Source organism: Paralichthys olivaceus, chromosome 12 (assembly GCF_024713975.1).
Source record: "Paralichthys olivaceus isolate ysfri-2021 chromosome 12, ASM2471397v2, whole genome shotgun sequence".
Lineage (NCBI taxonomy): Eukaryota > Metazoa > Chordata > Actinopteri > Pleuronectiformes > Paralichthyidae > Paralichthys > Paralichthys olivaceus.
Window position 1 is genome coordinate 23,922,682 of NC_091104.1, and position 27,635 is coordinate 23,950,316.

At 43.0% G+C, this 27,635-nt stretch overlaps 7 protein-coding genes across 7 annotated transcripts; 4 read left to right on the plus strand and 3 right to left on the minus strand.

Annotated features, from left to right (window-relative positions):
* Window positions 1–710: 710 nt before the first annotated feature.
* On the minus strand, window positions 711–3,454 carry LOC138412444 (histone H1-like). Its single transcript, XM_069536300.1, has one exon. The coding sequence runs from the start codon at window positions 1,388–1,390 to the stop codon at window positions 767–769; it is 624 nt and encodes a 207-aa protein (XP_069392401.1). The 5' UTR covers window positions 1,391–3,454; the 3' UTR covers window positions 711–766.
* A 3,554-nt stretch (window positions 3,455–7,008) lies between these two features.
* LOC138412279 (histone H2B) lies at window positions 7,009–7,425 on the plus strand. The gene has a single exon (XM_069535816.1). The coding sequence runs from the start codon at window positions 7,031–7,033 to the stop codon at window positions 7,403–7,405; it is 375 nt and encodes a 124-aa protein (XP_069391917.1). The 5' UTR covers window positions 7,009–7,030; the 3' UTR covers window positions 7,406–7,425.
* Window positions 7,426–11,310: 3,885 nt separating this feature from the next.
* LOC138412245 (histone H3) lies at window positions 11,311–11,993 on the minus strand. Its single transcript, XM_069535696.1, has one exon. The coding sequence runs from the start codon at window positions 11,955–11,957 to the stop codon at window positions 11,547–11,549; it is 411 nt and encodes a 136-aa protein (XP_069391797.1). The 5' UTR covers window positions 11,958–11,993; the 3' UTR covers window positions 11,311–11,546.
* Window positions 11,994–12,273: 280 nt separating this feature from the next.
* LOC138412356 (histone H2A) lies at window positions 12,274–13,079 on the plus strand. The gene has a single exon (XM_069536074.1). The coding sequence runs from the start codon at window positions 12,284–12,286 to the stop codon at window positions 12,668–12,670; it is 387 nt and encodes a 128-aa protein (XP_069392175.1). The 5' UTR covers window positions 12,274–12,283; the 3' UTR covers window positions 12,671–13,079.
* A 1,298-nt stretch (window positions 13,080–14,377) lies between these two features.
* On the minus strand, window positions 14,378–15,584 carry LOC138412438 (histone H1-like). Its single transcript, XM_069536286.1, has one exon. The coding sequence runs from the start codon at window positions 15,522–15,524 to the stop codon at window positions 14,901–14,903; it is 624 nt and encodes a 207-aa protein (XP_069392387.1). The 5' UTR covers window positions 15,525–15,584; the 3' UTR covers window positions 14,378–14,900.
* Window positions 15,585–21,873: 6,289 nt separating this feature from the next.
* LOC138412362 (histone H2B) lies at window positions 21,874–22,248 on the plus strand. The gene has a single exon (XM_069536088.1). It carries the CDS (start codon window positions 21,874–21,876, stop codon window positions 22,246–22,248), a length of 375 nt encoding a protein of 124 aa, XP_069392189.1.
* A 3,938-nt stretch (window positions 22,249–26,186) lies between these two features.
* LOC138412230 (histone H1-like) lies at window positions 26,187–27,035 on the plus strand. The gene has a single exon (XM_069535657.1). It carries the CDS (start codon window positions 26,254–26,256, stop codon window positions 26,875–26,877), a length of 624 nt encoding a protein of 207 aa, XP_069391758.1. The 5' UTR covers window positions 26,187–26,253; the 3' UTR covers window positions 26,878–27,035.
* The last annotated feature ends 600 nt before the right edge of the window (window positions 27,036–27,635 follow it).

Here is a 27,635-nt window from a genome sequence, read left to right on the forward strand (position 1 = left end):
AGAGTCATAGTCAAGATTTGAAAAACAATCTTCAGGTGGGAGTTACTTAGATTTACTTCCACACAAGATCTGTTGATATTTACATGAAACAAATTAACTTAGTGTTTGAATCATTAGATGAGAATAAAACAGGAGCAGCTGACCTACTGGAAAACAAAGCTTCTGACAGGACATGTAGGAGACTTCATCATGGTAGTGGACGGTGTTCTGGTTCACAGATTGTAGTGCAGCGCCATCTCTTGGAATCCGGATGTTACTACATATTCTCATGCAAAGTGGACATCGACAATTCTAAGCAGCTCAAAGTCAATAACTGACTCATTCTTATGTGTTTACTAAGATAAATATACAGTAAGACAATAAATATGTTTCTACACAACCAAATATGACAAATGAATAATTCTTAAGAAGAAATTCTAAAGTATAAATATATGATGTAAAGCTGAAATCGATGTACATGATGTTGCACAGTGTGTGTGTGGGTGTGTGTGTGTCAGTAGTAGTCTGCTTCTCCTTCAGTGTCTAAAGATATTTTAAATGTATTTAAAGTATTTGACATTAAATAACTTGACATTGTAACAAATAAATATTGAACATGTTTCTATCTAACTCGACTCTCTTTAGTTAAGAAGTCAGTCTCTACATATGTGTTGCCAGTGAGTGACAGTGGTGATGTTTGATGAGGAAACAGCTCTTTGTGGATCGACGTGTGTGGCTCTTAAAAGAGCCTTTTAGCAGGATGAACATGTTTCACAGTGAGGACAGCTCACTTCTTCTTGGCTGCTGTCTTCTTCACTTTGGGTTTGGCAGCCTTCTTCGCGGGGGCTTTCTTGGCTGCAGGAGCCTTTTTCGCCACCTTCTTGGGGCTCTTGACTGCCACCTTCTTAGGGCTCTTCGCCACCTTCTTGGGGCTCTTGGCTGCTTTCTTGGCCGCTGCTGGTTTCGTCACTTTCTTCGGGGACTTTTTAGCGGCTGCTGGCTTCTTGGCTGCCGCTGCTTTGGCCTTTTTGGCCGCTAGGGGTTTCTTGGCGGCGGGCTTCTTCACTTTGAGAGCAGCCTTCTTGACCGGCTTCTTCACCTTGGGCTCCACCTTCTTGTTGATCTTGAACGAGCCGGAGGCCCCGGTTCCCTTGGTCTGGACCAGAGTCCCCTTGATCACCAGGCCCTTGATGGCGGTGTTGACGCGGGACTTGTTCTTCTCCACATCGTAGCCTCCGGCAGCCAGAGCCTTCTTGAGGGCGGCCGCTGACACGCCGCTCCGCTCCTTGGACGCGGACACGGCTTCGATGATGATCTCCCTGACGCTGGGGCCGACCTTCTTCGGTTTCACAACCTTCTTCTTGGCCGCTTTGGCCGGGGCGGCGGCTGGAGCTGGAGGGACTTCTGCCATCTTTGTCTCTGAGTTTAAATCAACGAGTAACTATCGGAGTGACTGACGGACTGATGAAGAGTCCCGATCGGGAGGCGGTACTTGAACACACCATGAGAACCGTGGAGACTCAATCCAGCCGTGGCTCCTGTGTGCAGTGTGAACGCCGAGACACTTGTGTTTTCTCTTCACTGATAAACGAGTGAAACATCAGTGGGTGAGCGGTGCTGGAGGCTGACAGTGAGGAAGCAGGTAGCGGACTTGTGTGTCTTCATATTGAAGTCATGAAGAGCTCTGATGCTCTCTGTATTTTGTCGGTGGAGCCTCCAAACCTCACCCGTTCACCGCGGTGAGCAGCGCTGCTCGGCGGCTTTTCCCACTCGTTTCTCTCCTAAAATGACTTGAAAAGCACCACAGCTCCACCAACATCCGTCTCCCAGCTGCTCCACATGTTTGTTCAGAGAGACCGAGTCAAAACAAGCAGCTGCTGATGATCCTTTGGAAGAAAGTCAGGTTATTGTGCAGGCAGCAAACACACCGCTGATGGCCGAGGCTCATGGTGAAGTGGAGCCAGACTTTCTATCAGAGCCGTGAACGTTTCATGCTGAGGATGCTGGAGAGTCATTCTATCATTAGAGCTACATTTCATGTCCATGGGTTGGATTAGTCAAGTTTACTAAATATTAACTTCAAACAATGATCACATTAATATTGGGCCACATTTCTCTTTCATTTAATACAAAAAGTCAACAGGTTCCATCATTTATTAGAAAATGTGTATGTTATACTGCATTTGGTTGTTTTTCCTGCTGTCAGATTTGGTAAATGAGTCATTGCATGATTAGGACTACACATCATATCAACCAAAAACTTTAGCTTTCTTTGCTAAATAGTTTAGTTGTTCCCATAATATATCCCCATAGTGTGCTAAATCCATCATTTGGCAAGCTTAGTCTCTCATGACTTTTAAAATATTTAAATGAAAATAAACATTCAAAGTATTTACTTTGTCAACCGTGTTACGGACATAAGTTGTGTCACAGTAGAAATGACTGAAGTACTACACATTTGATAAACCATTTGTTTAAAATGCCTTTTCACTAGGGGTTCTTAGGTTTTTTGTCTTACTGATTAAAAAATATGAAATTTGCACTAGATATCGGATTTTTTGTGGGATGGTGATGATGCTATATCACAATGATCCATGTTCCATAAAAACATTGTTTTATTCATATGAGTATATTGCTGGAGATAGAGATAATTTTGAAAAGCTATGGACTACTCATTTAATATAGGTAAGTCTAGTTACAGTCTATCTACTCAGAGTATAATATGGACAACATAGTGTCCCTACTAATGAGTGAATCCCTTCTAAAGGTATCATGTGAATCACATAGGACAGGTCATTTCAGCTAAACTGGACCTTGCTGCAGTGAGTGATACGGAGGCTGCCAGGGTTGGATTACAGTCCGTCAGAGACCGGAGAGCTTTCAGCCTACAGGGCTACGCAGGTAAAAACAAATGGACTGACACAAGACAGGGGGCTCTTGACATAAACCAAATGCCAAGAGAGTGACACACTGTCAGACTAAAACTGAATCTAGTGCTGGAGCAAAATACAGATGGATGAAGAATGAAAGGAAAAGATAACCAAGATTGTCAGTTGGGGGATCTATGACCAGGGCCTGTACTACGAGGCCAAACCTGCTCTTATCGCGATAAATTCAGGATAAATTCAGGTTTTTCAGTCATACAAAGCTTGTTCACATCTTATCGGTGTAAATCACCATGGTAACTTATGCTGAACGGCTAACCTGCTCTGGAGCAGGTTAAATTGGAGATAAGAGATCAACCTGTATAAAAGTTCCACTCACTGACCAATCAATTCATTTGAATCATGACATCAACATTCTTAGAGGATCCCATGGAGCTTTGAAAAAAGGGTTTTCAAATTAAAACGATTTTTGTTCACACCAATATTTCTCTCCGTATTAGTTTTAATCCCCCATCAATACTAACAAGCATGAAAACACATATCATGTGACAACTCGTATACAAGGGTGATGCACGTGCTGGAACAGGAAGTCTTTGATTGTTAGTTGTAGGATTGTAGCAGATCGCTTGAATAAAATCTCATCTCTTATTCATGTAAGCAGTTGTTTTAATTTTTTAACCACAAATCAGAAAGCGGTTGTGTGTGTCTACATCATCATTTTAGCGTCTCTTAAACACTGGAGTAGTGTGAGTGCCAGGTGTGTCTATAACACAGTTAAATAACAGTGGTTTGAGGTTATCAAGCTTGTTTCACTTCCTGATTCTGTTCCATTACTCTGATATTGTATGATGTTTAGGGTTCATCTTCAGCTCACCACAGATCTTCTTGTGTAGTAAGAACACAAGCATTTCCCAAATTGCTGACTGTTCTTTTCCTGTTTCGATCCATCACTGTGGTACAGCTGCCTCTACTTCATCATCAGGGTCATTATCTGCTTATTCCACTGACCTTACCTCCCTCGCTGCAATGCAACGTGCAGCCATGAAGCATGCAGAACCATTATTAGCCTTAGCTGCTTGTAGCATAACAATTGGCATTTGAGTTGGATTGTGGGTAATGCAGCCACCAGGCTTCGACAGGGAAGACGTATTTGAAAGATGAATGTGTAGAATAGAGGACATTATATATCTTGTCCTGCTGTAACACAGACAGAGAGTGCAACACTTAATCAGTGCACAACTCTCGCTCATTTAGATTTAAGCTTCTTGATTGAAGCTTGGTTTGCTTAGTGACAGTGTACCGGTCCTGATTTCCAGCAGCTTGTCTCTGTAAGTGTGCTCTGTGTTTGATTCCCTCCACAGCGGTCCTCCCTCTGGAAAGAGAGAATCAAAGACTCTACTGGAGAGGCTGCACTGGGTCATGCTGACAGGACCCCCCCACTGCTTTGTACATGCACAGTGGGGTGACCATCACCATCACGTGTGATGTCTGGACAATTAATAGATTCAATTGGTTTCACTGTACATGTAATTAAACCCACTCACTGTTTCAATCACACTCTTGCTCTTGTTCTGACATATGATATAGACATTGAACATCATTGAACTAATGTCTAGTTATTCACATATCCTCTTTTATTAGTTCTCTCTGTAATCATTCTGTAGCAGTATAATGCTTGTTACATTCGACACAGACTGGTTGTGATTGTTCTGGGAGCTGGTTGTTGCTTGTGTCCAGGGGCAGATGTGGCCGCTCTTGAATGTGTTGATCTGAGGCTCTGGGGGAGTTGCATGTATCTTGCATTGTTCAGGAACAGGTGACCAGTCAACATTGTGTACCTGCAAACATTAATGTTTGGCACACCATGGCTTTCTTTAAAAACTCATACCAATCACTGTTACTTAAATAAAATGGTGTGTGTGTGTCCAGCTTTATCCAGGATAAAGAACTCTGGAGAACTTGGCTGGCTGTATTAGCTTGTATAAGTTGAACTTGCACACACAAACCCAAATGTTAAGAACTACGGAAAGAAACAGAAAGAAAAGTGACAGACAAGGAAGGAAGCTGTGTTAAAGGCAAAGTTACTTGCTCTCAGAGATTCCCTTTCAAATATTTTTCCTGCCAACTAACTGGACGAGATCCTGAAGTGGTGGTTTATTATTTGCCAGAGTGGCTGGTAGTGTGGACAAACTGACCTGCTGCAACACAAATGTTAACCAGCATCTGGTTGGTAGCTGGTGGAATTACAGACAGATTCTCAATAGTCGAAGCTCGTCATCAACACTTCCTCTCCTCTGGTCTTTCATCTGATATGACTTCAGAACCTACAGTTGATTCTCGTATTGTTACTGTTTAAATTAAACCTTAATATCTACCGTCCTACATCCAAAGTCCTGTGGGGGCGCTAGTGCACCAAAGAGTTTATTATCAGCGAAGATGGAGGCGGAACTAGTACTCCTCTGTCTTCTAGCACGTCCTCATGCAGCCTATGAATAGCTGTGATTCCCGCGGATCACACTATTGACTAGCTCTCATCTGACTGAAGAGAAATGTCTGGACGAGGAAAGGGAGGAAAAGGTCTCGGTAAAGGAGGCGCAAAGCGTCACCGCAAAGTTCTCCGTGATAACATCCAGGGAATCACCAAGCCCGCCATCCGCCGCCTGGCTCGCCGTGGCGGAGTGAAGCGTATCTCCGGTCTGATCTACGAGGAGACCCGCGGCGTGTTGAAGGTTTTCCTGGAGAATGTCATCCGCGATGCTGTCACCTACACCGAGCACGCCAAGAGGAAGACCGTGACCGCCATGGACGTGGTGTATGCTCTGAAGAGACAGGGCCGCACTCTGTACGGCTTCGGTGGATAAACTCACTTTCAACAGCTCAACAACACAACGGCTCTTTTAAGAGCCACACACTGAGTCAATGAGAGCTCACATCCTCTGCTCAACACTCATCACTAGTTCTTCCAGAGAACAACAATCAATCAGGGTCTGATCATTAATGGAAACGTGATCTTAGTAATTATCCATATATAAACCATGTTACCACGTGAATTAAACTTATTTTGTTTCAGTTTCTCTCTGTAGTGAGTTTCCATCCAACATGTATAAAAACACTACATTCACATCTACATTTACACCTTAACTCTAATATAGATATTGAGTAGATATCACTACCTCAAATTGGTAAAGTATCATGTTCTTATGTGACTGTCCAGAAAGAGGATGCTGACTGGACCACAGTCATACGATGGGTGGTGGAGTGGAACTTGATTCATTTGTTAAAACCCACAGATCCTGCTGTACTACATGAAATATGTTTGTTTTTCTGAATAGAAAATGTTTTATTTTACACCTGTAATCCTCGTTGACTTTTCATGGCTCCTTCCCAGCAGTACTTTTCTATAAGAACACTCTGCACTCAGAGCGCTGTGTTGGTCCTCCCCAACAACAATAGCATGTCTTTCTAACCCAGTTTGAAGTAACAATACTTGAGATATCAATGTCCTGGCATCAACACATTGTTACTGTTCTAAAGAAGCTAAATGGTTACATGTGGAAACGTACACAAGTAAATAACTCAACAGTCAACATTGTAAACATTTATGTAAATTACCATAAATACATGAATCAACTTAACTAAGGTGTTGGGGACACAAAGAGAGAGACGGGAGGGAGACCAGGAATACTTGTGTAACCATCACATTTAAGCTCCGTCAGACTGGTTGTTATCATGAAGACAATAATTATATTCAGTTCAATCTAAATGAACAGATTAATAAACCTGAAGTTTAACTGACTTGGTGTTTTACTGTGACGATCAAGTGTTCCCTTCATATTTAGAGCAGTGTGTTTATCAGGTCGCTTTAGTTCAGATAGTTTGAAATGATACTAATGTGATACTAACATCAATAATAAGAACATATATAGTTTCAGACATCATGCATTTCTTAACCCCCCAAATGTTCCAGTTCATCTCTACAGTTCAACCTCTGTCAGCAGCAGAATAATGGACTCTGGACATGGAGACACGCCCACTGCTGTTACACTGACGATCAACATTCAGCCAATCACAGAGAGGGAACAGCACAGTAAGTTTTACATGTGTTGTGTTCAAATACAGCCTGTTCTCTGACGACTTCATTCATTTGATCGAATAATATCGTGACGATGCCTGAACCAGCGAAGTCCGCGCCCAAGAAGGGCTCCAAGAAAGCGGTGACGAAGGCCCCCGGTAAGGGCGGAAAGAAGAGGAGAAAGAGCAGGAAGGAGAGCTACGCCATCTACGTGTACAAGGTGCTGAAGCAGGTCCACCCCGACACTGGGATCTCCTCCAAGGCCATGGGCATCATGAACTCCTTCGTGAGCGACATCTTCGAGCGCATCGCCGGTGAGGCCTCTCGTCTGGCTCATTACAACAAGCGCTCCACCATCACCTCCAGGGAGATTCAGACCGCCGTCCGCCTGCTGCTGCCCGGTGAGCTGGCTAAACACGCCGTGTCTGAGGGCACCAAGGCCGTGACCAAGTACACCAGCTCCAAGTAAACCACTCTGGAGACATGACATCAAACCAACGGCTCTTTTAAGAGCCACACACTTTCTCTATGGAGACAAACTGTCCTGACTCGAACAACATGTGCACCAACACTCAAATAGCCACTTTACACTAATACTGGAACTGTGGTGAATTCAATCATGGTTGAATTTAATACTCATGGTTCATATTGAATTAGTTTTATTGTCCAGTGTCCCAACGCTCTGAATCATTCACACAATGGATTCATTGGTTCTGTTGATCATGTATCATTTCTTAACAATCAGTGTGTTCACATGACTTGCAAACACATTGATGATTAAATTAACAATATGTCAAATGTTGTTGCTACAGATCATCTAAAGGACAAACCGGTCTGAGGCACGTCTCTATATTTACTGATTCTTCTTCTTCTGGCTTTTTGGCTCTTAGCTATGCACAGTTACGTGCATTACCGCCACCAACTGGTCTGGAGTGTGGACACAAAGACATCATTCTTGTGGAATACAAACCCTGTAAGTCTTACTCATATCGGCTTTGCTTTTGTAATACTAGATACATTTGATAGGTGTGTGAATACGTGGTACTGTACAAAACCTTCAGAGGGACAAAAACAGCAGCTGGGGATGACAAGATGGGTTCCCTGGCCTAAAGAGCCATGTTGATAATAAATAAAATGTTGATATGCTGCGGTAAAAGTGTTGTCATCCCCACGCTCTCTAATATGGTCTAACACCGTAACATCTTCCTGGTACTGCCTGTGAACATGTTAAACACTTCTGGGCAGTACTGGGAGAAGTACGGTGGTAGACTCACAGTTTTCAGGATCTTGACCACAGCATTTCTTCTGACTGTCTGAAAGGTTAGTCTCTACAGTTCATAAGAACACCATGACACTCCAGCAGGAGGTGAGTCACCATGTCTGTAGCTGTCAGCTCCTGTGCTGCTCCACACTCATCTCCTCAATAAGTGTCTGAAAACATAAACAAAGGAGAAACTCAGATAAGGCTTTATTATTAGCTCTATATTATGTTGGTTATATGATAAGGTCAGTCATTAGGGGTTATAGGCTGCAATGTTTCTTGTATCCCACATATGCAAAACAATAACAACATATTCCTGTAACATACAGTATTTATATAATAATTGTTCAGTGGTGTCTCTGAGGTTTTACAGTCAGTGGCTGACGTGCACTGCACAGCTAATGTTACAGTAACATTATTCAGTAAGATGTGCACACAGAGCTGTGGTATGAAAACACTTGTGTTGTATTGTTCTTGTTGATATCAAGCAGACCATGTAGTCATATCATGAAAACACAAACCTGTAGCTTCAATCTGCTCCCAGTGGTCCAGTCTCTCCTCCTCCTCACTGCTGCAGCTCCAGGATCTCCTCCTCTTCTCTTGCTCACCTCAGTACAGAACTCAAGTGTTTCAGCACGTAAACAGAGAAGACAAGTGTCTCCTGCTAACGCCATCTCCCTGTTATACGAGCCTGTGTGCTAACATTAGCCAGCATCAATATTGTTAGCCTGCATTAGCATTCAGCTAATTCAGCTACCTAATGTCAGTAATAAAGCACTACCACAGCATTTCAACACATTGTCTTCATGTAAACTATTAACTACAGTTTGCATTCAAAATAAACAGGTTACATTCATCAATATGTATCGATCTATAGACACTGCAGAGAAGTCAGCTCAGTGAGGTCATCCAGCATTTTGACGCATGAGGGCCACCGTAGCTCTCCTCACGCTCAGGAAGGGAGGGGGGAGTGAGGAACACCAAGTTTGATATGATGTTACCAGCTTGTTACACACTGAACCTTTAAATGAGGAAGTTAACATTTGACTAAACAAACAGGCACTAACATAAACAACAAGGTGTAGCATATATATATTTGTAACCATTGTATTGCAAATTAATGATTGAACCCTTCTCTGTGGACCTGCTGTTTTAGATGCAGTGGGAAGAGAGTGAGTGTCATAGATTTGATATAATGATTCAATTGAAAGTGATAACTGTGCAGATTAAATTATATTATCAGTCCCATCTACAATTGAAAATATTTTTAAGCCCATTAGCAGGTTGCAATGTTGGACGTGTTTTGTCCCATGTCTCAAGAATCAGTGATGTGTGTTATTCATGGGGAGGAGGTGGTGGATGTTTTCCCTGGTGGTTATAATTGTATTTGTAAAGAAGCTCATGAAATTGTAGCTTCTCAGTGTTGTCAATAGTTGTACATTAATAATGGTCGCACAGAAGAGGACTAGTAGGAAATATTGTTTCATTTTTATTGTCATATGTCAGAAGATATAAATGTCGTCATCAGAACGGCTGTAATCGTAGTTTTCCTCCATGTTGTCCTCCTGCTCTGACACATCCTCCTTCAAATCACTATCTGCTTCCTCATCTTGGAAGATCAGATCAAGGGCGTCTTGCACAGTTTGTCTTGCTGTCGTAACCTCAGTCACTGAAATGGCAGCTCACTTACATTAATAATCTCATTATAAAGACCAGTAATTTCAAAAACATGGATTGCAATGTATATATTTATTGGATTATTTTGTTACATATTTCATGCTTTCAGGTGCAGATCTGTTATCTGTGTCAAGTCACCTTCTGACCTCTGTTCCTTATGTGAACCATATATAATCACTCTTATGCTGTTTTACTCTTTTACTGTTTCGAGATTTGCGAGATCTGCCCCCACCCTTCATTACATTGATCATTGAATCAACAGTGTGAGTGAACTTTTGATAACGTTCCTCTATTGTACTGACACATGGCTGTGGATGAAATGTCAGGAGTTGATTGTTGAAAGATGTTTACAGTGTTATCTGATCTAGAGTTGTGACGTTCACGAACGAACCAAATCTTTTGTCTGGCTCATTAACATGAACGATGGGAACCGAGTCACGTTTGGTTGGGAGCCGTTCTTCTTTTTCTCTCTCCCTGAGTTCACACCTATGGTTCACAGTTGCTCACACAAGCTCCTCCACTGAGTGAGACGGAGAGAGCATGGGGAGGAGCACCTAAGCAACAAGTTCACGTTGTGCATGCTCCCTTCATGTGAGGGCCTCAGTGAAAAACAAAGAAAAAAAAAGCGAGTGCATCTGAGTTGGCAGTGCAGTGAACAGCAGCCTGAAAGAGGGGGAGGACCGTCCGTCGTCGTTCTGCAAAATGAGCCCAAGGAAAAGGAGCAGCATTTAGATGCACTTTTCGCTTGAGGCAGACAGAAAGGCTAAGTGCTATATTTGCCAGAAGTTAATTTCATTGAAATCTGGCTCCACAAATAATTTGCACAGGCATTTTAAAACTCAACACCCCACTGTTAAAATCTCAGTGAGGAGAGAGCACGACTCTGACGATGAAGTGGAGAGTGCCAGTACTTCTGCCTCCACATCAGGCAGACGCAGGTGTTGCATGAATAACACAAGTCAAAGTAGTTTTACACACATACACACACTTTATACAAAGGGTAAATAGTGATATTACTGTCAACTCAGAGGGATATAGCAGTGGAATATTTACAATTAATCCATATCAGACTTTAAAATCTTGTCCACACGTGTCAAATGAAGCCATAATCAATATTTCAGAATAATTCAAACTGAAATATTGGTGGGAAATCTGAGTTCAAAATTGGTCTGATCCAAATCTCAGCCCATCATTCCTCCCTGTGATTATTTCCAGGATAGAATGAATTAACCCAGGCTGGCTTCTTAAAAGTGAATTAATATAAAAATGAGCCAGTCTTTTAAATGGCTCTTTGAAATGACCAGATCCCAAATATTCAGCTCCCTCCAAAGATCCATAAATCCCATCTCTAATCTGATCAACATAGACAATAATAGAATGTCTGTCCAGAATCAGTGTGGTCTGTAAATTTAAAAAATGGTCTGACAGATCTAGAGTGTGATTGAAAGTGAATGGTTTATTCACATTATTTGTCTATTAATAAATTAAATGTTGAACTATGAACATCATTAGCAACATCACATATATTGGTTGATTATTTGGTGATGAAAGCTTCTAGATCTATGATCAGTCAGTGACTAGTGAGAGCAGCGGAGGAGTTTTGTCTTGAGTGCAGTGAAGTGGCTCTTAAAAGAGCCGTTGTTATCGTGAGTGGAGCAGCAGCAGTAGCAGTTTAAGCTCTCTCTCCGCGGATGCGGCGGGCCAGCTGGATGTCCTTGGGCATGATGGTCACCCTCTTGGCGTGGATGGCGCACAGGTTGGTGTCCTCGAACAGGCCGACCAGGTAAGCCTCGCTGGCCTCCTGCAGAGCCATGACAGCGGAGCTCTGGAAGCGCAGGTCGGTCTTGAAATCCTGAGCGATTTCTCTGACCAGGCGCTGGAAGGGCAGCTTGCGGATCAGCAGCTCCGTAGATTTCTGGTAGCGACGGATCTCTCTCAGAGCCACGGTACCGGGCCTGTAACGGTGAGGCTTCTTCACGCCGCCGGTGGCCGGGGCGCTCTTACGCGCAGCCTTGGTGGCCAGCTGCTTCCTGGGGGCTTTGCCTCCGGTGGATTTACGAGCGGTCTGCTTGGTTCTTGCCATTGTATGTTTTCTTTCTCTGATCTTGAGAAAAAGTGAAGTAGAGCAGCGACACTCTGCTTTTAAACGACGGAGCAAGTCGGAAATGGTGACGCGGCTTCAGATCCCCGGGTCCTGATTGGTGAAAGGCTCCTCCTGGAGCTCAGCTCCGCCCAAAGGAGCGACCCACCGCCTGAGTCCCCTCTGCTTATTGGAGAAAAGTGCAGAACGACCTCCCCTGCTCCGCTGGAGGCGTCTTGTCTGGTCCCGCGCGATCCGCCGATATATAAGCGAGGGTTCCAGCTGTTTTCCGCAGTTTCTCTTGACGTGTTTCAGGAAACAAATTGAAAATGTCCGGAAGAGGCAAAACAGGCGGAAAGGCCAGAGCGAAGGCAAAGACCCGCTCGTCCCGCGCTGGGCTCCAGTTCCCCGTCGGTCGTGTTCACAGGCTGCTGCGTAAAGGCAACTATGCTCAGCGCGTCGGTGCCGGCGCCCCCGTCTACCTGGCGGCTGTGCTGGAGTACCTGACCGCTGAGATCCTGGAGCTGGCTGGAAACGCCGCCCGCGACAACAAGAAGACCCGTATCATCCCCCGCCACCTGCAGCTGGCCGTCCGCAACGACGAGGAGCTCAACAAACTCCTGGGCGGAGTGACCATCGCTCAGGGCGGCGTGCTGCCCAACATCCAGGCTGTTCTGTTGCCCAAGAAGACAGAGAAGGCCGCCAAGTCCAAGTAAAGCGAAGCTGCTGGAAACCACCAACACAAAGGCTCTTTTAAGAGCCACACACTCACCTCTGGTAAAGAGCAAGTCTCCTCATGTCCCCCACCAACTTGGAAAATACACAATTACTCAACAAACAGAAATGTATTTGTTTCAAACAGAAGTTATTATATAAACCTCAGGTTGGTGGGTACCCATGGAAAATAAAACACATCTTGGTATTATTGTTTCAGTGCAATGATCCATGAAACTAAAGTTGGTACTTTGACACACATTATTTCAAGGTGGGGGTTAAATGATCATAGTGATTGAGTCCTCTATGGGTAAATAATGCAACATTAATAAATGATACAAAAATTACACAGAATCCATGTCATCAATTTAAAAAAGGCCAGAACATGTTTGTTCAACATGTTACCTAAACATTTTGGGGAAGGATTAAACTCTGACCTTTGTGTGTCAGCTACACAAATAATGCATGTGTACATGTACTTTTGTGTACGTAAAACATGTTTGTTTGACTTCAACTTAACATTGGCTAACAAGGTATCCATTAAATTAGCATTGTGACACATTGATCAAACATCAACATGAACATGTAACAGTGACACAGAAAGAGTTTGTATACGTGTGCATGTCTGTGTGTGTTTGTAACTGCAGTGAGCAATGACTGTCCATTGGATTAATTAACCCCCTCATCACTGGCTCGTATCACTCCACAACCACCATTTGGACAAAACTGTTTCACAAAGTAACTCACATCAACATGATCAGTTAAAGTTAAATAACTTGTTTTGTAGCTTACACTGACTTCAATAATCATGTTATCATTTCTAAAACATCTATTTGAATTAAGATACTTGTTGAAAGTGAAATGATAAATTAACCTAGCATGACAATCATCACTTTGTTTTCTCTCTGGTTAGCTTACCACTCTCTCCATGTGCTTGAATCAAAGATGGAATGAGTAATGTTGACTACACTTCCTTATTTTGTGGTCACATGATGACTTTTTTAATGGTTATCTAGCTACAGGGGCTGGCTCCTCTTACTCTGTTCTCCCCTACGTGTGTATTTAAATGTGTAGCCTGTTTCCACATAGACTTGAAGTGTAAAGCGGCTGCGCTCTGCTCCACAACATCCATTCAGAGAAACAAACTGTTGAAGTGCAGCACCTAAACACAACTAACTGCTCTGTCCATGGTCCTGAAACAATGTGTCTAATTTAGTAGTTTAAAATGATATTCTGAAAGTTGTGAACACACCTACACAGGGCTGTTGTCAAGGTCGAGAAAACAAGTCAGGATAGGGTTCGAGAGGTTTAGATACAAAGGTAAAATTATTATGATTTGAAAAAAAACTATCTGTTAATTCTGAAAAAAATAAATTGCTTTTTAGCATGTAATTGCTATGAGCAAGTGAGCACTGGGTGTAAATGACTATATGTGGACACACCCAACTAGAGTCATAGTCAAGATTTGAAAAACAATCTTCAGGTGGGAGTTACTTAGATTTACTTCCACACAAGATCTGTTGATATTTACATGAAACAAATTAACTTAGTGTTTGAATCATGAGATGAGAATAAAACAGGAGCAGCTGACCTACTGGAAAACAAAGCTTCTGACAGGACATGTAGGAGACTTCATCATGGTAGTGGACGCTGTTCTGGTTCACACATTGTAGTGCAGCGCCATCTCTTGGAATCCGGATGTTACTACATATTCTCATGCAAAGTGGACATCGTCAATTCTAAGTGGCTCAAAGTCAATAACTGACTCATTCTTATGCGTTTACTAAGATAAATATACAGTAAGACAATAAATATGTTTCTACACAACCAAATATGACAAATTAATAATTGTTAAGAAGAAAATCTAAATTATAAATATATGATGTAAAGCTGAAATCGATGTACATGATGTTGCACAGTGTGTGTGTGTGTGTGTGTGTGTGTGTGTGTGTGTGTGTGTCAGTAGTAGTCTGCTTCTCCTTCAGTGTCTAAAGATATTTTAAATGTATTTGATGTATTTGACATTAAATAACTTGACATTGTAACAAATAAATATTGAACATGTTTCTATCTAACTCGACTCTCTTTAGTTAAGAAGTCAGTCTCTACATATGTGTTGCCAGTGAGTGACAGTGGTGATGTTTGATGAGGAAGCAGCTCTTTGTGGATCGACGTGTGTGGCTCTTAAAAGAGCCTTTTAGCAGGATGAACATGTTTCACAGTGAGGACAGCTCACTTCTTCTTGGCTGCTGTCTTCTTCACTTTGGGTTTGGCAGCCTTCTTCGCGGGGGCTTTCTTGGCTGCAGGAGCCTTTTTCGCCACCTTCTTGGGGCTCTTGACTGCCACCTTCTTAGGGCTCTTCGCCACCTTCTTGGGGCTCTTGGCTGCTTTCTTGGCCGCTGCGGGTTTCGTCGCCTTCTTCGGGGACTTTTTAGCGGCTGCTGGCTTCTTGGCTGCCGCTGCTTTGGCCTTTTTAGCCGCTAGGGGTTTCTTGGCGGCGGGCTTCTTCACTTTGAGAGCGGCCTTCTTGACCGGCTTCTTCACCTTGGGCTCCACCTTCTTGTTGATCTTGAATGAGCCGGAGGCCCCGGTTCCCTTGGTCTGGACCAGGGTCCCCTTGATCACCAGGCCCTTGATGGCGGTGTTGACGCGGGACTTGTTCTTCTCCACATCGTAGCCTCCGGCAGCCAGAGCCTTCTTGAGGGCGGCCGCTGACACGCCGCTCCGCTCCTTGGACGCGGACACGGCTTCGATGATGATCTCCCTGACGCTGGGGCCGACCTTCTTCGGTTTCACAACCTTCTTCTTGGCCGCTTTGGCCGGGGCGGGGGCTGGAGCTGGAGGGACTTCTGCCATCTTTGTCTCTGTGTTTAGATCAACGAGGAACTATCGGAGTGAGTGACCGAACTGATGAGTAATCCCGATCGGGAGGCGGTACTTGAACACACCATGAGAACCGTGGAGACTCAATCCAGCCGTGGCTCCTGTGTGCAGTGTGAACGCCGAGACACTTGTGTTTTCTCTTCACTGATAAACGAGTGAAACATCAGTGGGTGAGCGGTGCTGGAGGCTGACAGTGAGGAAGCAGGTAGCGGACTTGTGTGTCTTCATATTGAAGACATGAAGAGCTCTGATGCTCTCTGCATTTTGTCGGTGGAGCCTCCAAACCTCACCCGTTCACCGCGGTGAGCAGCGCTGCTCGGCGGCTTTTCCCACTCGTTTCTCTCCTAAAATGACTTGAAAAGCACCACAGCTCCACCAACATCCGTCTCCCAGCTGCTCCACATGTTTGTTCAGAGAGACCGAGTCAAAACAAGCACCTGCTGATGATCCTTTGGAAGAAAGTCAGGTTATTGTGCAGGCAGCAAACACACCGCTGATGGCCGAGGCTCATGGTGAAGTGGAGCCAGACTTTCTATCAGAGCCGTGAACGTTTCATGCTGAGGATGCTGGAGAGTCATTCTATCATTAGAGCTACATTTCATGTCCATGGGTTGGATTAGTCAATTTGACTAAATATTCACTTCAAACTATGATCACATTAATATTGGGCCACATTTCTCTTTCATTTAATACAAAAAGTCAACAGGTTCCATCATTTATTAGAAAATGTGTATGATATACTGCATTTGGTTGTTTTTCCTGCTGTCAGATTTGGTAAATGAGTCATTGCATGATTGGACTACACATCATATCAACCAAAAACTTTAGCTTTCTTTGCTAAATAGTTTAGTTGTTCCCATAATATATCCCCATTGTGTGCTAAATCCATCATTTGGCAAGCTCAATCTCTCATGACTTTTAAAATATTTAAATTAAAATAAACATTCAAAGTATTTACTTTGTCAACCGTGTTACGGACATAAGTTGTGTCACAGTAGAAATGATTGAAGTACTACACATTTGATAAACCACTTGTTTAAAATGCCTTGAGTCTTTTCACTAGGGGTTCTTAGGTTTTTTGTCTTACTGATTAAAAAATATGAAATTTGCACTAGATATCGGATTTTTTGTGGGATGGTGATGATGCTATATCACAATGATCCATGTTCCATAAAAACATTGTTTTATTCATATGAGTATATTGCTGGAGATAGAGATAATTTTGAAAAGCTTCGGACTACTCATTTAATATAGTTAAGTCTAGTTACAATGTATCTATTCAGAGTATAATATGGACAACATAGTGTCCCTTCTAATGAGTGAATCCCTTCTAAAGGTATCATGTGAATCACATAGGATAGGTCATTTCTGCTAAACTGGACCTTGCTGCAGTGAGTGATACGGAGGCTGCCAGGGTTGGATTACAGTCCGTCAGAGACCGCAGAGCTTTCAGCCTACAGGGCTACGCAGGTAAAAACAAATGGACTGACACAAGACAGGGGGCTCTTGACATAAACCAAATGCCAAGAGAGTGACACACTGTCAGACTAAAACTGAATCTAGTGCTGGAGCAAAATACACATGGATGAGGAATGAAAGGAAAAGATAACCAAGATTGTCAGTTGGGGGATCTATGACCAGGGCCTGTACTACGAGGCCAAACCTGCTCTTATCGCGATAAATTCAGGATAAATTCAGGTTTTCCAGTCATACAAAGCTTGTTCACATCTTATCGGTGTAAATCACCATGGTAACTTATGCTGAACGGCTAACCTGCTCTGGAGCAGGTTAAATTGGAGATAAGAGATCAACCTGTATAAAAGTTCCACTCACTGACCAATCAATTCATTTGAAACATGACATCAATATTCTTAGAGGATCCCATGGAGCTTTGAAAAAAGGGTTTTCAAATTAAAACGATTTTTGTTCACACCAATATTTCTCTCCGTATTAGTTTTAATCCCCCATCAATACTAACAAGCATGAAAACACATATCATGTGACAACTCGTATACAAGGGTGATGCACGTGCTGGAACAGGAAGTCTTTGATTGTTAGTTGTAGGATTGTAGCAGATCGCTTGAATACAATCTCATCTCTTATTCATGTAAGCAGTTGTTTTAATTTTTTAACCACAAATCAGAAAGCGGTTGTGTGTGTCTAAATCATCATTTTAGCGTCTCTTAAACACTGGAGTAGTGTGAGTGCCAGGTGTGTCTATAACACAGTTAAATAACAGTGGTTTAAGGTTATCAAGCTTGTTTCACTTCCTGATTCTGTTCCATTACTCTGATATTGTCTGATGTTTAGGGTTCATCTTCATCTCACCACAGATCTTCTTGTGTAGTAAGAACACAAGCATTTCCCAAATTGCTGACTGTTCCTTTCCTGTTTCGATCCATCACTGTGGTACAGCTGCCTCTACTTCATCATCAGGGTCATTATCTGCTTATTCCACTGACCTTACCTCCCTCGCTGCAATGCAACGTGCAGCCATGAAGCATGCAGAACCATTATTAGCCTTAGCTGCTTGTAGCATAACAATTGGCATTTGAGTTGGATTGTGGGTAATGCAGCCACCAGGCTTCGACAGTGAAGACGTATTTGAAAGATGAATGTGTAGAATAGAGGACATTATATATCTTGTCCTGCTGTAACACAGACAGAGATTGCAACACTTAATCAGTGCACAACTCTCGCTCATTTAGATTTAAGCTTCTTGATTGAAGCTTGGTTTGCTTAGTGACAGTGTACCGGTCCTGATTTCCAGCAGCTTGTCTCTGTAAGTGTGCTCTGTGTTCGATTCCCTCCACAGCGGTCCTCCCTCTGGAAAGAGAGAATCAAAGACTCTACTGGAGAGGCTGCACTGGGTCATGCTGACAGGACCCCCCCACTGCTTTGTACATACACAGTGGGGTGACCATCACCATCACGTGTGATGTCTGGACAATTAATAGATTCAATTGGTTTCACTGTACATGTAATTAAACCCACTCACTGTTTGAATCACACTCTTGCTCTTGTTCTGACATATGATATAGACATTGAACATCATTGAACTAATGTCTAGTTATTCACATATCCTCTTTTATTAGTTCTCTCTGTAATCATTCTGTAGCAGTATAATGCTTGTTGCATTCGACACAGACTGGTTGTGATTGTTCTGGGAGCTGGTTGTTGCTTGTGTCCAGGGGCAGATGTGGCTGCTCTTGAATGTGTTGATCTGAGGCTCTGGGGGAGTTGCATGTATCTTGCATTGTTCAGGAACAGGTGACCAGTCAACATTGTGTACCTGCAAACATTAACGTTTGGAACACCATGGCTTTCTTTAAAAACTCATACCAATCACTGTTACTTAATTAAAATGGTCTGTGTGTGTCCAGCTTTATCCAGGATAAAGAATTCTGGAGAACTTGGCTGGCTGTATTAGTTTGTATAAGTTGAACTTGCACACACAAACCCAAATGTTTAGAACTACGGAAAGAAACAGAAAGAAAAGTGACAGACAAGGCAGGAAGCTGTGTTAAAGGCAAAGTTACTTGCTCTCAGAGATTCCCTTTCAAATATTATTCCTGCCAACTAACCGGACGAGATCTTGAAGTGGTGGTTTATTATCTGCCAGAGTGGCTGGTAGTGTGGACAAACTGACCTGCTGCAACACAAATGTTAACCAGCATCTGGTTGGTAGCTGGTGAAATTACAGACAGATTCTCAATAGTCGAAGCTTGTCATCAACACTTCCTCTCCTCTGGTCTTTCATCTGATATGACTTCAGAACCTACAGTTGATTCTCGTATTGTTACTGTTTAAATGAAACCTTAATATCTACCGTCCTACATCCAAAGTCCTGTGGGGGCGCTAGCGCACCAAAGAGTTTATTATCAGCGAAGATGGAGGCGGAACTAGTACTCCTCTGTCTTCTAGCACGTCCTCATGCAGGCTATGAATAGCTGTGATTCTCGCGGATCATACTATTGACTAGCTCTCATCTGACTGAAGAGAAATGTCTGGACGAGGAAAGGGAGGAAAAGGTCTCGGTAAAGGAGGCGCAAAGCGTCACCGCAAAGTTCTCCGTGATAACATTCAGGGAATCACCAAGCCCGCCATCCGCCGCCTGGCTCGCCGTGGCGGAGTGAAGCGTATCTCCGGTTTGATCTACGAGGAGACCCGCGGCGTGTTGAAGGTTTTCCTGGAGAATGTCATCCGCGATGCTGTCACCTACACCGAGCACGCCAAGAGGAAGACCGTGACCGCCATGGACGTGGTGTATGCTCTGAAGAGACAGGGCCGCACTCTGTACGGCTTCGGTGGATAAACTCACTTTCAACAGCTCAACAACACAACGGCTCTTTTAAGAGCCACACACTGAGTCAATGAGAGCTCACATCCTCTGCTCAACACTCATCACTAGTTCTTCCAGAGAACAACAATCAATCAGGGTCTGATCACTGATGGAAACAAAGGGAGAGTGTGTTTAATGTGGAGATTGGAATAATCAACAGTGTGTAAACAATGAATGTGTAATAACTAACTGTGTAAGCATACCATTGCTCTCAACAAACAGACACATAAACAACAAAGCAGGACAAGGATCTCTTCTGTCAACCTTTATCAAACAGGATAGACAGGATATTGGATATATTGCAAAAGAAAACATATTTAGGTCGACTACATTCTTCTTTTATTTACATGTGCCAGATGTTTGGCATCTGTTCTAGGCTGTCAGTTCATTAATGTTTGGAGTTAGATACTCTGCTGTGGAAACCCTCAAGATGGAGTGAAGGTGTGCATCACGGAGAAGACTCCTGTGTGGGTTTTATTTATCTTCATCACAGAGAAAAGCGTGTGGGGGAACTTGACGGTGTACAGACAGCAGCACACAGGCTCTGGCTGTGCACTCCGCCTGGCTCTCTGGCCAGAGTGAGATGGAGAGAGAAAGACTGAAGGAAAAAGAGAGAGAGAGAGAGTTTCCTGAGAGACACACTGAACTTGATTGGGCAGGCACTGGGATCTCTGCAACGCTGGAAAAATAATATAATATCACCGAATACGCTGCGAGTGAGTGGAGAGGAGCACTCGCTCTGTGTGCGTCTAGCCTGACATTGTGCACCGACGGGCCAAGATAAGATAGACATATAAAATGCTTGAGTTTGACATCTCTGGTGTAGAGGGGGAAGAAAAGTGGGAAGAGCACACTGATGCTGATGGTCCAGGTGCTGGATGTGATGTTCACCAGCCTCACCTGCTGCCACCTGCGACGCCATCTTAACAACATCTGAAAATGTACAGAAATATGATCTCAGTGTAACGTGAGTGTTCAATGTAGGATAGTTGAATCTCTTGATGTGAAGGAACAACAGGATGTGTAAACATACACATGTAAACAACTAAACTAGAAATATTGATGTCAATTACCACAGACACATGAATGAGCCTGACTTACATTAGTTATCATTGGTATATAAACCCGGCAACTGCATGAAACATATTTTTCCTTTTTGGTTTGATTAGATTTTTTTTCACCAATATGCACAAACATAACAACTTAATTTGTATAGCATGTATCTAAACAAGGTTACAAAATTAAATTATAAAAAAAAAAAAAACATCAGGGAAAAAAATAAACTAAAATAACATGTATTGAATTTTGTTCAAACTATTGAATAAAAAGATCAATACTTTAACATTTAGATAGAAACTCAACAGATCCCACAATGAGTAGCACTTAGTTGAATGTAGAGAAGAGACTCCCTCATTAACCTCTTGCAGGAAAATGGGGGAGAGAGGAGAGGTGGGGGGGGAAAGAGAGAGTGATTAGAGACAGTAGGGAGACCAGGAAGACTTGTGTAACCATCACATTTAAGCTCCGTCAGACTGGTTGTTATAATGAAGACAATAATTATATTCAGTTCAATCTAAATGAACAGATTAATAAACCTGAAGTTTAACTGACTTGGTGTTTTACTGTGACGATCAAGTGTTCCCTTAATATTTAGAGCAGTGTGTTTATCAGGTCGCTTTAGTTCAGATAGTTTGAAATGATACTAATGTGATACTAACATCAATAATAAGAACATATATAGTTTCAGACATCATGCATTTCTTAACCCCCCAAATGTTCCAGTTCATCTCTACAGTTCAACCTCTGTCAGCAGCAGAATAATGGACTCTGGACATGGAGACACGCCCACTGCTGGTACACTGAAGATCAACATTCAGCCAATCACAGAGAGGGAACAGCACAGCAACTTTACATGTGTTGTGTTCAAATACAGCCTGTTCTCTGACGACTTCATTCATTTGATCGAATAATATCGTGACGATGCCTGAACCAGCGAAGTCCGCGCCCAAGAAGGGCTCCAAGAAAGCGGTGACGAAGGCCCCCGGTAAGGGCGGAAAGAAGAGGAGAAAGAGCAGGAAGGAGAGCTACGCCATCTACGTGTACAAGGTGCTGAAGCAGGTCCACCCCGACACTGGGATCTCCTCCAAGGCCATGGGCATCATGAACTCCTTCGTGAGCGACATCTTCGAGCGCATCGCCGGTGAGGCCTCTCGTCTGGCTCATTACAACAAGCGCTCCACCATCACCTCCAGGGAGATTCAGACCGCCGTCCGCCTGCTGCTGCCCGGTGAGCTGGCTAAACACGCCGTGTCTGAGGGCACCAAGGCCGTGACCAAGTACACCAGCTCCAAGTAAACCACTCTGGAGACATCACATCAAACCAACGGCTCTTTTAAGAGCCACACACTTTCTCTATAGAGACAAACTGTCCTGACTCCAACAACATGTGCACCAACACTCAAATAGCCACTTTACAGGAATGTTTTCTTGTTGCAGTATTTTTCCACAAATCACATCACAAGGAGTGAATTCTGTGAATAACTCAGTGTGAATGGACATGACAATAAATATATGATTAGAGACATGAACTGGACATTGATATATTTTTCCACTGCTCTAAGTTTGTGTCAAGAAAACATATTGTGTGATGAGTCTGCTAATGATAATGGATTTATTGGTTCTGTTGATCAGATAATTTGTTAACTTATTTAGATGATTCAATCATTTAAAATGAGTGAAGAAAAACATTAGATATTTCACACATTGAAAGTCAGGACATTGATATCTCCAGTATTGTTACTTCAAACAGCGTCTGGGTTAGAAAGACATGCTAAGGTTGTTGGGGAGGAACAACACAGCCCTCTGAGTGCAGAGTGTTCTTATAGAAAAGTACTGCTGAAGTCAAGGAGGATTACAGCTGGTTAAATAAAAACCGTTTTCGATTCAGAAAAACGAAACATATATTATTTCATGGAGTACAGCAGGATCTGTGGGTTTTAAGAAATGAATCAAGTTCCACTCCACCACCCATCGTATGACTGGTGTCCAGTCTGCATCCTCTTTCTGGACAGTCACATGATACTTTACCAATCTGAGGTAGTGAAGGTTCAATATCCATATTAGAGTTAAGGTGTAAATGTAGATATGAATGTTGTGTTTTTATACATGTTGGTTGGAAACTCACTACAGAGAGAAACTGAATCTAATTGCTTTCATTATTGTGCTAACCTGGTTTATATATGGTTGATTATTCATGGTTGATAATGTTTTCATCAGTGATCAGACCATGATTGATTGTGGTTCTCTGGAAGAACTAGTGATGAGTGTTGAACAGAGGATGTGAGCTCTCATTGACTCAGTGTGTGGCTCTTAAAAGAGCCGTTGTGTTGTTGAGCTGTTGAAAGTGAGTTTATCCACCGAAGCCGTACAGAGTGCGGCCCTGTCTCTTCAGAGCATACACCACGTCCATGGCGGTCACGGTCTTCCTCTTGGCGTGCTCGGTGTAGGTGACAGCATCGCGGATGACATTCTCCAGGAAAACCTTCAACACGCCGCGGGTCTCCTCGTAGATCAGACCGGAGATACGCTTCACTCCGCCACGGCGAGCCAGGCGGCGGATGGCGGGCTTGGTGATTCCCTGAATGTTATCACGGAGAACTTTGCGGTGACGCTTTGCGCCTCCTTTACCGAGACCTTTTCCTCCCTTTCCTCGTCCAGACATTTCTCTTCAGTCAGATGAGAGCTAGTCAATAGTGTGATCCGCGGGAATCACAGCTATTCATAGCTAGCATGAGGACGTGCTAGAAGACAGAGGTGGACGTATTCCTCCTCTGTGGTTCCGCTGATAATAAAGTCTATGGTGCACTAGCGCCCCCACAGGAGCAGAGGTTGGATGTAGGACTGTAGATATTAAGGTCTGACACTTGACCAGTTTTGTGGAACAGTAGAACTGTAGCACGTTCCCGTCAAGTAGGAATAGAGTCTGTAACAAGCTTGGTTACAGATAAGAGTTACATTAGGACTGATTAGAGAAGTATAACACAAAGCACATAGAGCACCGAGGGAAATGGTTCAGAAAGCTGCTGTGCATGTCTCCCCATGTCTGATGAACCATCAGTGGTTCTCACACTACAGTTATGGTCGGTAGATTAGGCTCCAAAGCAGAGGGAAGAGTTTTAATGATTAGAAAAGTAGATGTTATGGTGACCTCGATATCATCTAAACAACCAATATAAATATGTGTAAAACATTGATACTTCAAATATGTTTTTTTCTACACATCTAAAACAGCCTGGGTCCTGGGCGTACACTATGCATCCAGGTCATTGACAATAAATCATGAATCAAATGTGAAGCCAAAAAATGAAGTTAACTATTTTGTTTTTATAATTTAGATATGTTAAATATGTAATGGTGTCAAAATGACCCCAAGGACAATAGGAGGGTTAAAATGAGAACAAATATATGACAATCTCATGATGAATAAGACCGATTGACAATGTAACTGTTTGTCTTTGTACATGTCCCTGAAACAATGTGTTCAATTTAGTAGTTTAAAATCAAACTCTGAAAATGTGTCGAATTTCTGAGATGTGGTTTGGATTTTATCTCAGAGTGTGTGAACACATCGATGCAGGGCCATTGCCAAGGTTGGAAATAATATACAACAAAAATGATACATTAGTCTATTCCTGTGTCTTCCAGTTAGTCATAGGTTTGAGTTGTTGCTCACTATGATGTAAACACCTTGGTCAAAACTTGACTTTAACCCAGACTGCACACTACACTTGATTTAAATGTTAACATCTGCAGCTCCTGCTAATGGAAGAGTAAAGTACAAGAGTCACATTTATAAGATAATAGTGTCATGAAACAAATACAGTGGAAGGGGTAATGACAAGTTAGAAATACACACAATGCGTAGAAAAGTAGAAGTCATCTACTAATAAAGCTTGGAAATATTGTTTGGTCTTGACCACAAAGCAGGCAGATTTATTGATATCTTTTCAACTGTGTCTTTGCTTTCCTACCTTTGTGTCATGAGTTTAAAACTGAGATGAACAAAACACTGTTGTTGTGGTTTTGCTCTGAGCTTGGATGGGGTGAGAGGAGGGATGAGGCATATTGATCTTGTTTTATTGTAGATATCATGGAAAACCCTTTGTTTTATATTGTTTGTTTATAAAGTACTAGGTAAATTAAGTATGTTTAAATGGATAAAAATTCATGTTTACAGGCTAATTTACCCACAGCAATCTACACAAACTCAGACTGCACACGTGTGTATATTCTGGATACACAGAGTGTTTGTTGAGACTGAGGTCTTCATTTGTAATATGAATATGTTACTGGCTATAAAAGTCTGAGACTATTTGATCTATAGATCAATAGCTATCAAACTGACAGCTTGACAGAAACACACAAAGGGAATAATTTAATGTATGAGACAACTAGTTTTTGATAAACCTTTGTCATTGTTTAATGATTATTTTTCATAAATAATGATGAACATACTATACAAACACTTGTATCTTTAAAATGAAGAACAAAAGTTTTTACGAAATCGAACAATAGCAAAAACTGCAAATTCCAGTATATCATACACATTTTCTAATAAATGATGGAACCTGTTGACTTTTTGTATTAAATGAAAGAGAAATGTGGCCCAATATTAATGTGATCATAGTTTAAAGTGAATATTTAGTAAACTTGACTAATCCAACCCATGGACATGAAATGTAGCTCTAATGATAGAATGACTCTCCAGCATCCTCAGCATGAAACGTTCACGGCTCTGACAGAAAGTCTGGCTCCACTTCACCATGAGCCTCGGCCATCAGCGGTGTGTTTGGTGCCTGCACAATAACCTGACTTTCTTCCAAAGGATCATCAGCAGCTGCTTGTTTTGACTCGGTCTCTCTGAACAAACATGTGGAGCAGCTGGGAGACGGATGTTGGTGGAGCTGTGGTGCTTTTCAAGTCATTTTAGGAGAGAAACGAGTGGGAAAAGCCGCCGAGCAGCGCTGCTCACCGCGGTGAACGGGTGAGGTTTGGAGGCTCCACCGACAAAATGCAGAGAGCATCAGAGCTCTTCATGTCTTCAGTATGAAGACACACAAGTCCGCTACCTGCTTCCTCACTGTCAGCCTCCAGCACCGCTCACCCACTGATGTTTCACTCGTTTATCAGTGAAGAGAAAACACAAGTGTCTCGGCGTTCACACTGCACACAGGAGTCACGGCTGGATTGAGTCTCCACGGTTCTCATGGTGTGTTCAAGTACCGCCTACCGATCGGGACTCTTCATCAGTCCGGTCACTCATTCCGACAGTTCCTCGTTGATCTAAACTCAGAGACAAAGATGGCAGAAGTCCCTCCAGCTCCAGCCCCCGCCCCGGCCAAAGCGGCCAAGAAGAAGGTTGTGAAACCGAAGAAGGTCGGCCCCAGCGTCAGGGAGATCATCATCGAAGCCGTGTCCGCGTCCAAGGAGCGGAGCGGCGTGTCAGCGGCCGCCCTCAAGAAGGCTCTGGCTGCCGGAGGCTACGATGTGGAGAAGAACAAGTCCCGCGTCAACACCGCCATCAAGGGCCTGGTGATCAAGGGGACTCTGGTCCAGACCAAGGGAACCGGGGCCTCCGGCTCGTTCAAGATCAACAAGAAGGTGGAGCCCAAGGTGAAGAAGCCGGTCAAGAAGGCTGCTCCCAAAGTAAAGAAGCCCGCCGCCAAGAAACCCGTTGCGGCCAAAAAGGCCAAAGCAGCGGCAGCCAAGAAGCCAGCAGCCGCTAAAAAGTCCCCGAAGAAGGCGACGAAACCCGCAGCGGCCAAGAAAGCAGCCAAGAGCCCCAAGAAGGTGGCCAAGAGCCCTAAGAAGGTGGCAGTCAAGAGCCCCAAGAAGGTGGCGAAAAAGGCTCCTGCAGCCAAGAAAGCCCCCGCGAAGAAGGCTGCCAAACCCAAAGTGAAGAAGACAGCAGCCAAGAAGAAGTGAGCTGTCCTCACTGTGAAACATGTTCATCCTGCTAAAAGGCTCTTTTAAGAGCCACACACGTCGATCCACAAAGAGCTGCTTCCTCATCAAACATCACCACTGTCACTCACTGGCAACACATATGTAGAGACTGACTTCTTAACTAAAGAGAGTCGAGTTAGATAGAAAGATGTTCAATATTTATTTGTTACAATGTCAAGTTATTTAATGTTAAATACATTTAAAAAATCTTTAGACACTGAAGGAGAAGCAGGCTACTACTGACACACACACACACACACACACACACACACACACTCTGTGCAACATCATGTACATCGATTTCAGCTTTAGATCAAATATTTATACTTTAGATTTTCTTCTTAACAAGTATTCATTAGTCATATTTGGTTGTGTAGAAACATATTTATTGTCTTACTGTATATTTATCTTAGTAAACGCATAAGAATGAGTCAGTTATTAACTTTGAGCTGCTTAGAATTGATTATGTCCACTTTACATGAGAATATGTAGTAACATCAGGTATCCAAGAGATGGCGCTGTCCTCCAAATCTGTGAACCAGAACACCGTCCACTACCATGATGAAGTCTCCTACATGTCCTGTCAGAAGCTTTGTTTTCCAGTAGGTCAGCTGCTCCTGTTTTATTCTCATCTAATGATTCAAACACTAAGTTAATTTGTTTCATGTAAATATCAACAGATCTGGTGTGGAAGTAAATCTAAGTAACTCCCACCTGAAGATTGTTTTTCAAATCTT